This window comes from Callorhinus ursinus, unplaced genomic scaffold, assembly GCF_003265705.2.
Source record: "Callorhinus ursinus isolate GAN/ISIS: 27379988/994484 unplaced genomic scaffold, GSC_fseal_2.0 scaffold19, whole genome shotgun sequence".
Taxonomy (NCBI): domain Eukaryota; kingdom Metazoa; phylum Chordata; class Mammalia; order Carnivora; family Otariidae; genus Callorhinus; species Callorhinus ursinus.
Window position 1 is genome coordinate 3,953,561 of NW_027397081.1, and position 13,460 is coordinate 3,967,020.

Consider the following 13,460-nt stretch of genomic DNA (forward strand, 5'->3'; position numbering starts at 1 on the left):
CGCCGGAGGGGCCGGGCCCGGCGGGGAGAGCGCGGTGCGGGGAGAGGCCTGCGCCGGAGGGGCCGGGGCCCGGCGGGGAGAGCGCGGCGCGGGGAGAGCGCGGTGCGGGGAGAGGCCTGCGCCGGAGGGGCCGGGCCCGGCGGGGAGAGCGCGGCGCGGGGAGAGCGCGGCGCGGGGAGAGGCCTGCGCCGGAGGGGCCGGGGCCGGCGGGGGTGCCCCTCGGGCCGGCCTGCGCGGCTGCGTAGCTGGGGGAGCGCTGTTTTCCATGGAAGTGTGGGTCGTAGTTACGCGTTTTCAGGCAACGAAGGGAAAGTTGCCTGTTGCAGAATCACCTCCGCGGCAGACGGCAGTTTGAGATACAGCCTCTGGGTCTCGTCGCTTCCCACACCGCCATTTCTCGAAAATGCCCCTGGGTAGAAACCCCTTTTCGTTTGGCGTGCGGACCAATTGATAGTGTTTTGAAGGCATGGTGGTGAATTTGTTTTTAACTTTTTTTTTATAGTTTGTAAGAAATTGTGTCATGCAAAGTAAGGCAGATTTTATTTTTTTTAAAGATCTTATTTATTTACTTGACAGAGAGAGAGAGAGAGAGAGAGACGCAGCGAGCGAGGGAACACAAGCAGGGGGGAGGGTCAGAGGGAGGAGCAGGCTCCCCGCCGAGCAGGGAGCCCGATGCGGGGCTCGATCCCACGACCCCGGGACCATGACCTGAGCCAAAGGCAGTCGCCCAACCAACTGAGCCAGGCGCCCCCAAAGTAATGCAGATTTTAGAAAAGTCAATGTTAGAATGGAAGGGGAAAATCCTTGAAAGATATTTCATAAAATATTACAGACTTTGTCATTTCATACCCTTGGATATTTTTGCGTGATTTTAGTAATTTGTTTCTTAATAATTAATGGAAGTGGGACAATGGAAGGAGTATATGGGAAACAAGTCGTGCATTGCTAATTACTGAAGCTGAGTGATGGGTATACGGGATCTAGAAATACCTGGACATATGCACAAAGATGTAGGTACAACAGGGCTGTTCACTGGGAAATTTTTTATAATAGCTAACCTAGAGCCAGCCTAAAAGTACGGTAGTAGGGAAATAGTCCATCGGGGGGGTATCTTGATGTTGTGAAATACTATACTACAGTCAAAAGGGGACAGACCAGACTCTTGTACATGTACAGACATGAAATAACCCCCAACACTTGCAAGTTACAAAGCTTAGGCGTGGTGCAGTACTCCATATAGTAGATCTCAAATATGTCTACGTTAAAAAAATTGATAAAGAGGGACTTTAACTTTTTCTTCTACCTTCTTAAGCATTGCTTAAATCTTCGTACAGTGAGTTTAGTACTTATACTTTTAAACACTTAAAAATGAATTTATTCTAGAAACCACAAAAATAGACTTTGTATGTTACAGGCAGGGTACCTGAATGTTTAGTAGACTTTAATACATACCACATGTTTTACTTACTTAACAGGCTGGTCGTCTGATGATAAGGAAATTAGTTGCAGAGAAATTGAATATCCCTTGGAATAATATTCGTTTGCAAAGAACTGCAAAGGGAAAACCAGTTCTCGCAAAAGACTCCTTGAATCCCTACCCCAATTTCAACTTTAACGTCTCTCATCAAGGGGACTATGCCGTGCTTGCTGCTGAACCTGAGCTACAAGTTGGAATTGATGTAATGAAAACTAGTTTTCCAGGTAATGTTGCATATGTCTTGTTTTCTAAGTTCTTATCTGTTCAGAAATCTCAGGCCAGGAGATGTATTATAGATACTGAAGTTTAGGAAAAATGTACTCAGTACTCAACGGTGGTGTATCTGAGAGAGCATGTATCTGAAAAGAGTGTATTTCCCTTCTGCCTTGAACATCAATAGACTTCTATGTAAAGGAAGGATTCTCCATTACTGGGGATGCATGTAATGCTTTGCCTAGAGGCATAGTGAAAATATGAAGGTTTTCGTTTTGGATTATACTTCAGCTTGTTAAATAAGACTAAATTTGAAACTTTTCCAAGATTGTTAAATTTTGTAAAGAACAATTTTTACATAGCTGTTTGTCTTTTATTTAAATAACATATTAAACGGAACTGAAACTCAACAATTTTGAAGAGCATTCTGTTCAGAAAACAAAATAACTGTATTGTAAGAACTTTGTTTCACTCAAGTCTTTGAAAATTCATCAGGAAGTTGTTGTTTTACTTAAAAAAAAAATCTCAATGGTGAAGTATACTAGAGTCCTTAGGTAGATAGGTAACATGTATTTGTGTTATATCTAAATACAGCTCTTTGCAGTGCATTTACATTAGTGAAAACGAAGAGCAGGCAGTTAGTAAAATATTTAAGTTGCTTGTATTTTGCTTTAGAAATTGTAATTGGTGGCTGTAGGAACTGTTTACATTGATTGTGGGGTTGGGTGTACCCAGGCAATTTTACTAGAGCACAGGTTCTCTTCACTACTGTGTAATTTTCGTCGTCACTCACATTCAGTGAGCACTTACTCTGTGTCAGCGCATTTTGCCAAGTACTGTACGTAAGTTGTCCGATTTAATTGTTCCAGCCGCCCCTTAAGGAACGCGCTAGTATTCTTGTCAGGAGGTAAGGAACAGGCTAAGGAGAGGACCAGCATCTTCCTAATTTCAGAGTGTGACTTCCGAATCTCCGCACTGTCTCCACCACAGAATCTTCTGTTGCCCTTAGTCTGGGAGACTTGTATTAACTTCACCCCCACCCCTATTTCTGCAGAGATAACGATGTACCTTAGGGAAGGCTTTGTGATCCCTCTGTCATAGCTAGGTTCTTTAGTTATAGGCTCTCATAAAATAAATTTCCTTCATTCCAATAACCTATCGCAGCTCCTGATGACTTAGCGGGATACCTGATTGTCTTTCCCGTGGTCCTCATGAGCCACACGAGAGCAGGAGCTGTGAGCTCCTTCCGAGCTTGGTTGCTATCCCATGTCTTAGCCCCCCTAGTTTAGTGATACCAGCGCCCACTAAATATTTTGTCAGATGAATGAAGCTGTGCCTTGTGCTGCTGCCGTGAGGCTTGAGTATGGCTGTGAATCTCCTCTCTCACTGTTGCTGTCAGTGTATTTACTTCGCATTTTCCCACCATTTCCTTTTTTTTCTGACCTGCTCATAAACCTCTCCATTAGAGCTCTGTTCTTAACTTTCCTCGGGAAGCTGTCCTAGTAATGATGGGGACTCGACCCAGAAATCCCTGGGTAAGCATCAAGGCATTTTTTTAACCCCCTAATATTGTTTACTACATTTCATGTGAATATGCACATGTGTTTTTCTCTGGAGAGGATCTGGTTTTCATCAGGATCATAGCTTATTCTAGGGGCGCCTGGGTGGCTCAGTTGTTAAGTGTCTGCCTTCGGCCCGGGTCATGATCCCGGGGTCCTGGGACCGAGCCCTGCATCGGGCTCCCTGCTCAGTGGGGAGTCTGCTTCTCCCTCTCTCCCCCTGCTCGTTTTTTCTCTCTCAAATAAATAGATAAAATCTTAAAACAAAATAAAACTTTTCCAGAAAAGGTGAGCATGGGAACGAGCCTATATGCTTTCATAGCTTTCTTTTGTCCTTATTCCAAATATCAGAGATTACCTGAGAGGCCCCTGGTCCTTCCAGGGCAGTCGGCACAATTACACAGTGATGGCTGACTCCTCACGTTGATACCTGCCTTGAAATTAGGCCTGTGAGACAGATTTTATTACCAGTTGGCTTCATGGACAATGTTGGCTTATGGTCAGTACTGGATAAACAAGTAATTACTAATTGAAACTTTTAATCATTGGATAATTGAGCAAAAATTGAAAACTCAGTGTCCTGTTAATTATATTTTATTAGAGCGCTCCCCCCACACACACTTTCTTTGACTGATCTTATTTGGCTGGTCTCAGTGTCCAGGCCTTCTGCTATTCTTTGCGTCATTGCCAAAGAGTGGTTGATAACGTCTCCTCACACGGGGAAGAGCTCTTTTCCATTTGTTACTAGTATTGTGATTGTGTCACTCATGTCTGAAGTATGAGGGCGCACAGTTTCATCACTCGCGGCGGGGGAGTAGACACTGCTTTCCTTTGCTGAAGATTCATTTGAATTGCTTGTTCATCCATATAACTGGGGCGAATTGCCGAGTGATGGAGGGTGCAGCTTTATGCCTTGTGTCGGACACCGTTACTGGATTGTCCGCTCTCAAGATGGAGTCGGCCTTTGGGGCGTAGCGAGTGCTGTGAAAGACTCGGTTCTCCTTCCGTCGTTCATTCTCCTTGTGTCCACACAAGCGTCGTGTAGGGACTTGCGGAGTCTTTCCTTCTAGCGGGTGCAGATGGTTGCCCTCACTCTCCCGGCTTCCCCCGTGCTGCCGTGGCAGGGCAGTGGGGACAGCTGATGGGTCTGGGGGTTCCGGGGCTCTTCCAGCCAGATGCCCACAGTTGGGCAGATTGCTACACCTACCACTTGATTCTCTGCTTAATGGAGAAAAGAGCTTTACACCAAAGTAACTCATGCCTGATGGGTGCTCAGTAAATGAATGTCCGGAGAAGAGGGTTAGAAGATATTGGGGACCCTGGTGTAAGGAAGGTGCCAGTGCAGTACCTTTCTAACCCCTGGGGGAAGTGCTTTTGTAGGGCATCATTATAGTTTGCTGCCCCCAATTGGGAAATTGATTTTTCCTTCATTTTCTAATTTTTATCCAGCATTAAAGACTTTTGTAGTTCTAAGTATAAAAGATAGTTTTATGAATTGTTTAATTTTCTCATATTTACAAAATAAGGCAAATCAGATAGATATAGTATAAAAATTATGATTTAAATTTGGGAAAAGACCAAAATAAATTTTTCCCGTGATTTTACATTTTCAGATTTCCATTTTTATTATAAATGTGTGGACTAATTGGCAAGACAGAGTAACTCAATAGTTTGAGATTTGATACCAATTTAACAGCTTTGAAATGACTGACAAAGACCTGCTTTCTAGAACAGCTGCTCCGTGAATTAAGTACAAAGTGGGAGGTGGTCTTATAAGCTGGGAAGGTGGTAGAGTCTGCTGGTCTTCCTTCCATCACACCGTTCCCTGCATTATTATAATTAGTTCCCCCTTTTCACCTTTGTCCCCACCCAGCTAGTACATTTCTCTGTACAGAGGACAGTGGTCTTTAAAAATGCCTACAGCAGGGGCGCCTGGGGGGCTCAGTCGTTAGGCGTCTGCCTTCGGCTCAGGTCCTGATCCCTGGGTCCTGGGATGGAGCCCCGCATCGGGCTCCCTGCTCGGCGGGAAGTCTGCTCCTCCTTCCTCTGCTCCTCCCCCTGCTTGTGCGTGTGCGCGCGCGCTCTCAAATAAATAAATAAATAAAATCTTAAAAAAAAAATACCTACAGCAGTTTTCTCAAAACTCTTGGGTTGGTTCTTAATAAAACCCAGTCCCCTTGACGTGGCCCTGTCGTCTTGAACTCACTTACCTCTCTTTTCACATTTCTGGCCGCTCTCTTTGCTCGCTGTCTTCTGTCCACACTCTTACTACCTCGAGTGTAGCCAACATTTTCCTGTCAGTCCTTCCTTCTGCCTGTTCTTCTCCGCCCCCCCCTTTTCTTGAGTAGCTGAGACGTGAAGGATGAGACGGAGCCAGTGCCTCCTTAGAGAGGACTTTGTGACCCTCCGCGGGCCTTCTCATCTGTGACTGTGGCTTAGTTACTGGATTCCCGCCTGTTCTCCCGCACTAGAGAAGGTCAGGAAGCATGGCTTGTTTGTGTTTGCCACTGCGGGTCTGGTGCTTAGCAGAGAGTGTAGCACAGAGCAGGTGCTCCCTAAATATTTATTGCATGTACAGATGATCGGAGTTCTAGGTTTTGCTGAAAGTGTTTGTTGAAAAATGAAAAAATGAGTAACAGCTGAGATTCTAGTTGGAATATAAACCGTTCTCATCAGTGAGCTACGATTACAAATAGTTCTTCCTTTGAGATTTCCTCCTCACCATCCGTGTGTCTCCCAGCTGCTCCTCTCCTTCGCCTCCCCTTTCCTTGGGTTCAGCTTTCCCCCTTGTTGCCGGTACGGTCTCTTCCACCGTTCTCTCCATGTACACTGGTCTCTGTTGGCTAGACCTGAGTTCAGCAGGATGTGCTTAAAGCATTTTTCTTTTTTAAGCTTGGAGACTTAGAGCCTGCAAGTAGCTTAAATAAGTCACTCTTCCTTCTGTACTCTGAACTCCTCCCTAGAAAGCCTGGTCTTTGCCAGCAGAGAGTTTTCCCCCTGCCCGGGTACGGAGCGGGGCTTCACTGCACAGAGGATTTGAGTGGGGTACGCAGTGTAGAACTAGTGTTTACTGAGCATTTCCTCTTTGTGACACTGTGTTAGAGGCTCATGTGCGTTACCTTCATCTGCTTAAGCCTAGGTTGTAAGTACTCTTTATTTTATAGAATAGAATAAGACAGGGGCATCTGGGTGGCTCAGTTGGTTGAGCATCTGACTCTTGGTTTTGGCTCAGGTCATGATCTCAGGGTCGGGAGATCCAGCCCCACCTGGCTCTGCACTCGGCGTGGAGTCTGCCTGAGATTCTCTCTCCCTCTCTTCCCCTCCTTTGTGTGTGTGTGTGTGTGTGTGCATGCTCATGCCCCCTCTCTCTTTCTCTCTCTCAAATAATCTCATCTTAAAAAAAAAAAAAGATTAGAGTAAGACACTGGCCCAAGAGGACAGCTCAAAAATAGATGATCATGGATTTGTGCCCGTGATACAAAGCGCACGTATTTAGCCACTGCCTCTCAGTACTAGATTTTATTGATAGCTGTTTAAGGATTTGCAAGTACAAAAATATATGAAAAATTCTATGGAACTGGGTTAAATGAATTTAACGTTTTTATGGAGCCACTGATGTCTTAAGAGTATGAAAAATACAGTGAGAGGGCCTGGCTTTACCATCCTCTGCAACTGTGTTCGGCGTAAACAAAAGCATGGTGTCCGCAGAAGAATAGACAGCTAAGAGTCAGAGCCCGGTAATTTTTTTTTTTTTTATTAACATACAGTGTTATTTGTTTCAGGGGTACAGGTCTGCGATTCGTCAGTCTTACACAACCCACAGCGCTCACCACAGCACATACCCTCCCCAGTGTCCATCACCAGCCACCCCATCCCTCCCACCCCACCCCCACTCCAGCAACCCTCAGTTTGTTTCCTGAGATGAAGAGTCTCTTATGGTTCGTCTCCCTCTCTGGTTTCATCTTGTTTCATTTTTCCCTCCCTTCCCCTATGATCCTCTGCCTTCTTTCTCAGATTCCTCACATCAGTGAGATCATGTGATAATTGTCTTTCTGTGATTTGACTTATTTCGCTCAGCATAACACCCTCTAGTTCCATCCACGTCGTTGCAAATGGCAAGATCTCATTTTTTTTTTTTGATGAGCCCAGTATTTACATAAAGTAGTTCAGTGGATAAAGATCATTTATTAAATGGTACATTACTCTAATCACAAGAGTAATAGCTTACTGACTGTTTGAATTTGTTTTTTGTATAAACTACATATCTGTACTTTCTAATCCTTGTATAAAAGGTCTTTATACGTTATGGATATTAACAGTTTTTTGACCAAATTGTTGAATTTTTCCCATTCTATTATATATTTATATTTTAAATTTAGTTATATTTTTGGCCATATGAATTTTATTTTTTAATTAAATACATCTATCTTTTCCTTGATAAATTCTGAATTCTGTGTTGTTTGGAAAAAATAATTAAATTGATAAAAGATTTTCTCTACCCATAGAGTAGAGTCTGTTAGCTTTTGTTCTAAAATTGCAATTTTATTTTTACATTTAAATTTTTCATTCCTCTAGAATTTATGTGTGTATTGTGTTTTACATCCTAATGGCTAAACAGTTCTACCACCACCAGTGCTGGGTAGATTAAGGCATAAACCCGGAAAGTGCCCGGAATTAAGTACCTAAGGTTGTTGTGGTAGTTGCTGTTGTTATATGTATAGAATGGTGGTTCTAAAACGGGTCAGGATACTAAAACCAGCCAGATGCTTCTTAAAAACGCAGACTCCTTGAAACCACCCTAGACCTGCTGGAACAGAATTTCTGAGAGTACAGCCAGGATTCTGTATTTCAGCAGTTTCTTGGGTGAGTGGCAGACGTATTAATGTTTGGGAAACGCTGTATTAGGGGTAATTTACAGAGCTAGCAGAGAGAAAGATGGTAACACATTTTAATGATTGAAGTCATGAGAAAGCCACTGGATCCTGTCTTACTCTGTACAGCAAAGTTAGAGTTAGGTTCCTGACAGTTACTGGCGCTCAGGGGAGGTGTCTGCTTCGTCGGACTTCTGGAGGAAGGATCCCTGTTAGGCTTACGAGGTCAGAAGGAAGCGCGAGGTCAGCAGATGTGATTGATTTCATATTCCGTCTTCTCTCTCACAAACACGGGAGTGTATTTGTGGCAGACTTGGTGGACAGAGGTTAGTATTGTTAACATGTAAAACGCTTGGAGGTATCTCCAAGCGTTTTACATGGCAAAGCCGTGGGCAAAGCCGTCCGGACTCAACTTGGCGAAGGGACGAGCTCACGACAGAGGCCCCCGACTCAGCACGGCGTGCTCGGCGAGGTCAGAGCCTCAGTCTGCTGCGGACGGAATGGTGCGGGCACGTCACCTGCGCATTCCTTAGTCTCCCCGACTCTGTCCCCTTCTGAAGCTTTAGAAACCCCACCAAGATGTTACATAAATGCCAGTAAAGAGGTGATGGGGGCCGGATGCGGACATTGGGCTCCAGGTGTGGCGCTGAAGCGACAGACTCCTGTCTTGCAGCGACAGGAATTGATTATGTTCTGAAGGCCACAAGTCCGTCAGCCTGTTGACAGGGTCGCGCCGCCTCTCGTTCTGGGGAAGAATCCCTCGTTGCCTCTTCCTGGTCCCCTGGCCGTGCTGGCCGTCCCTTGGCTTGGAGCTGCTTCACTTTGGTTTTACCTTCGTCTCCACGGGGCTGCTCTCCTGTACCCGGTCTCTCTCCGTGTGTGCCCTTGTTTCCCTTCATGAGGACACCAGTCATTGGATACGGGGCTTGCTCTGATCCGTGTGACCTCATCTGGATTACATCTGCAGACTGTACACATAAGGGTGCGTTTCCTAGGTTCTGGGTGAGCATGAGTTTTGGGAGACGCTGTTCAGCCCAGCACAGTCCATCTTCTGCCTCCCGCCTTCCCCATGTCTGTGTCCTTCCCACAGACAAAATAAAGCCATGCTCTCCCAGCCTCTCCAAGTCTTAGCCGATTCCATCTGACTCCCAAATCTCTTCTGAACACTGTCACCTCAGAAAGTTCCACACCTCATCATTTGAGCGATCTCACTCAGGTAGAGGTGAGACGGGGTATGCTCCCCGGTGGGGCAGCGTTCCTTTCTTCAGTGACCTTGTTAAACCAGAAAACAAACCATCTCCTCCTGTGACTCATTGGTGGAACAGGCATAGGGCGGACATTCCCATTTCCAAAGGGAGAAGTTGGAAGGTAAAGGGAGGCATGAGTCGGGTCCCAAGCAAGTGTGCAGCCGGCCGGGCAAATGACCTGAGGTTTCAAGGTCTGAGAATAGTCCTCGGTGTCTCCGCGCTGTGTGTCCTGGTCCCTGGGGCGGCCCCACCCTCCTGCCCCTCGACCATGCCTCCAGGATCCTTCCCTCGTCTTGAAGGATAGCACGTTTACAGCCATGGAATCCCGTCCTCGCTCTGTAGGCCTGTTTCCTCCCGTGTGTTGGCACGTGTGTGTTGACAAATGAGCATTTACAGAAACAGAGCAGCTAGGGTTCAGGGCTGCCGGCGTGGGGCCTTCCAGCCCAGGCCGCTGCCTCTCGGACCAGGGCTTCTGCTCCACAGCATGTCTGTTGTCCGTAAGCTGCGAGAAGCTTTGCGGAGTCGCTCGCAGTTTTTCTTTATTCTGGGTCTGTATCTGGGTAAGTTCCCAAACAGGTGAGCTGGTAAATCCTACGTTATTGTGTACATACTAATGCAAATTTTAGAAGTCTTTCCCTTCCCATGGAAGCAAGAATATATGTTATCCAGTATTTAGAAAATGACACTACTAGAATTTTTAATGTGACTTCACTGTCAAAAGCTAAATGTTATTCTGAAGCACACAGTTGGACACTGCTTCCCGCTAAAATAACGGATCCCTTTTCTTGAAGGCAGAAAGGTGAACTTTACCTGAGATGCTGGTGTAGATACACATTGGTGACCTTGTCTGGGGGACAGGTTGATGTCGGTGGCCTTTGAGGTGGTGGCACGAGGAGGATTTTTTTTTCATAGGCTTGCAACAGCAGTTAGAGCACTTACTTTAAATTATTTCGTTGTAGGTTGTGACTGTATGTTTAATGAACTTCCCGGCTGCACTGTGGTCTTGAGTACTTGATCATTGTGGAACACTTAGTTAATATCTAATACTGCTTTTCCTAGAGATTAAGCTACAATAGGGGAGATCTGGTTTCTGTAAACTTGGTTAGTCTAGAACAATACAAGTTTTTGAGTAATTTTATCTATATATATAAGCTCTTAAACATCTAGTAGGATGATTAAATCAAAGACTATTAGGATTTGCCAGATTATGTGGCTGATAATTGTGCTGCCTTCAGATAGTCTGAGGGACAGATCTGCTCTGGTATTTCCTACTGGTATTTTTTTTTCTTTAAATTCCAGTTTCCTAGATAGACTGGACCTCACAGACCAGTCCCCCTCTGTGTATTTCCACCATAGAACCACACTGTGGCGCTGTTGTGCTTTGGCTGAATATTTACAAACTCCTCTTCCTGTTGCTGTCAAATCTCTTATTTTGTGGAATGGGTAAAATGCTCTCAAAAGTATATGAAAACACTCATATTGGATACTTTTTTAGCTGTACATAATCAGTTTGTGATTGCTTTCAGTGATTGTGCTAGATTGCTTTTTATGTTAATCAGTTCGTTTTTTATTAGCATGCATATTTGGATTTTTTTTCTTGATTGCCCCATCTTATTTAGTTAAAAAATCAGAGGGCTTTTTGAAGGTTATGAAGAAACCAACAAACAAAATGACACTATAGATGACAACAGGCATATATTTTTAAATACGACTTTTTGGATAGGGTTCCACTAAAACTACAGTTCTACTCAAAATATGCAGTGCCGTCTTCCAAATCCAAGGTAACCTTTTTCCCCATTATTACTGTTCTGTGCCAGGATCTGTTGAAGAGGAAACAGGTGATGATTTATGTAGATAACAATGCCCCCAGGATTTAAAATCTCCAGGTTTACTCTTGTCACTTTTGCAAGCCTGCCGTCTTCAGTGTGTTATTTCTCAAGCCAGTATGCACTAGTTCTGCTTGCATTTTAACAAGACCGTTTTTATTCAGGGGCTTAAGGAAGGTGTTGGAGAGTAAGGGGTCCATGGCCTCAAGAAGAACCCCCTTCCCCGGAACTCCCAGATCAATTTACTATTTCAGTGCTTTGCATGGAATGACTTCATAGCTTTGCTGGGCTACTTTTAGGAAGTAATAGTCTTTTAACAATATAAATAGATAGAAACAGTAAATATTAGTTGGATTCATAAAATGTGTTGAAATGTATTCTCTCTTGAGAATAGAGTGCCAGGGAGTAGACAGATGAATGAGATGAGTCTGATGAACTTGGAAATAAATGAGAATGTTTGTCTTGATCTGTAAAGGACCCCCTGTCACTCATTGTAGGGTCATCAGAAATACTTCCCGGCTAAGAAGAGACTCTTGACTTTGTTGAAGTGGAAATGGTAGGGGAATCATAAACAGTCGTGTGGAAGAACTGGCTTTAATATGTTCTCCCCTTGACAGAACTTTGGGAGTGGTGGTTGGTTCCTGTAGGAGGAACTGTAAGCCCCCTGTAAGGACAGGTCTGTTCTGCTCGTCTGTCCCTGGCATCTAGCACTTGGGTGTTTTTAGAGTGAGTGATCCTCATAGGAGCCCTAACTGTTGAATCCTCGCAGGGTGAGATGGCGATAAAATGCCAGTCAAACGTTCACTAGGTGGATTTGACATCTTTTGTCCCCAGACAAGCTTCTAATGCCCATAGAGAATATGGTGGTGATGGTGTCTGTTGCTTCAAGAGTGGTAGTCAGCCAGTTGGGCACATCAGATTTTAGAGCTGGGTACTTTGGAAGTGGGAGTTGGAGTTACAGTAGATATGCTTATGTTAACACGATCTACAGAGGCACTGCCTTAAAGAGGAGGCAGTATTTCTGCAAAATAACGTAGTCATGAATAAAGGACAGGACAGTAGGGCGTTAGGAAGTAACCAGATAATGGTTAAGTTCATTTATTCATATAGTAAATGTTTGTGGTTCATCTCCCTTGGGCCAGGCTCTCTGGTGGCCCAGCTAGGCTGTCGGAGTGTGTGTGAGGCCAGGAACCAGGACTGACATTTGTAACCATTAGTTGCAGATACATGTTTGTGGTAATGTTTATACTTAATCTGCATATTTGTACAGTAAATGAATGATGATAGAAACAACTTGCTCAGTGGTGAAGATAAACAGCATAGTTAGATTTTGGAAAAATAGAATATGAAAGGCATATCTTGTATTTTTAATTTGCATCTTAGCTCTTGATTCTGAGAATTGGATTGAGTTATTTTATTTATCATATCTGTTTAGAATGCTCTGTAATACTTTGTGGAACAGAGGCGCTAGGGCTGGGTCTCAATTATTTTAAAATGAGCATATTTCACAGGGACATCCCTGAAAAGACCAATGAAAATCTCTTTTTATTTGGAGATGTCAAATTAGGAAACATGTTGAGAGACCATTATTTTGAAGGAAATAAGCATATGTAAATTTTGCAGTCAAAGTGGTAACTTAGAATAAAAACAAAAAAAAACGATCCTCCACTTTCTCCCGGTTCTCAAAAACTTACAGTAAAGAAATTGTGTTTTTTTTTTCTTTTTTTTTCTGTTCTGTAGCAAAGTAAAAATCTAAATCCCAGGGAGTATCTGTCTTAAGAGTGTTGTGGATACAAAGATACAAATGTAGGGACCTGAAGGGGTACGTGCACCCCGATGTTTATAGCAGCAATGTCCACAATAGCCAAACTGTGGAAAGAGCCAAGATGGCCATCGACAGATGAATGGATAAAGAAGAGGTGGTCTATATACACAATGGAATATTACGCAGCCATCAAAAGGAATGAGATCTTGCCATTTGCAACGACGTGGATGGAACTGGAGGGTGTTATGCTGAGTGAAATAAGTCAGTCAGAGAAAGACATGTAGCATATGACCTCACTGATATGAGGAATTCTTAATCTCAGGAAACAAACTGAGTGTTACTGGAGCGGTGGGGGGTGGGAGGGATGGGGTGGCTGGGTGATAGACATTGGGGAGGGTATGTGCTGTGGTGAGCGCTGTGAATTGTGCAAGACTGTTGAATCACAGACCTGTACCTCTGAAACAAATAATGCAACATATGTTAAGAAAAAAGAAAAAGAAGA

At 44.2% G+C, this 13,460-nt stretch overlaps 1 protein-coding gene across 1 annotated transcript in view; it reads left to right on the top strand.

Annotated features, from left to right (window-relative positions):
- The first annotated feature begins 715 nt into the window (after window positions 1-715).
- Window positions 716-13,460, top strand: part of AASDHPPT (aminoadipate-semialdehyde dehydrogenase-phosphopantetheinyl transferase) — a 20,817-nt gene continuing 8,072 nt past the window's right edge. Inside the window, exon 1 of the mRNA XM_025893623.2 lies at window positions 716-1,701. Within this exon, the coding sequence (XP_025749408.1) occupies window positions 1,488-1,701 (214 nt within the window). The 5' untranslated portion in view covers window positions 716-1,487. The remainder of the gene's footprint in view (window positions 1,702-13,460) is intronic.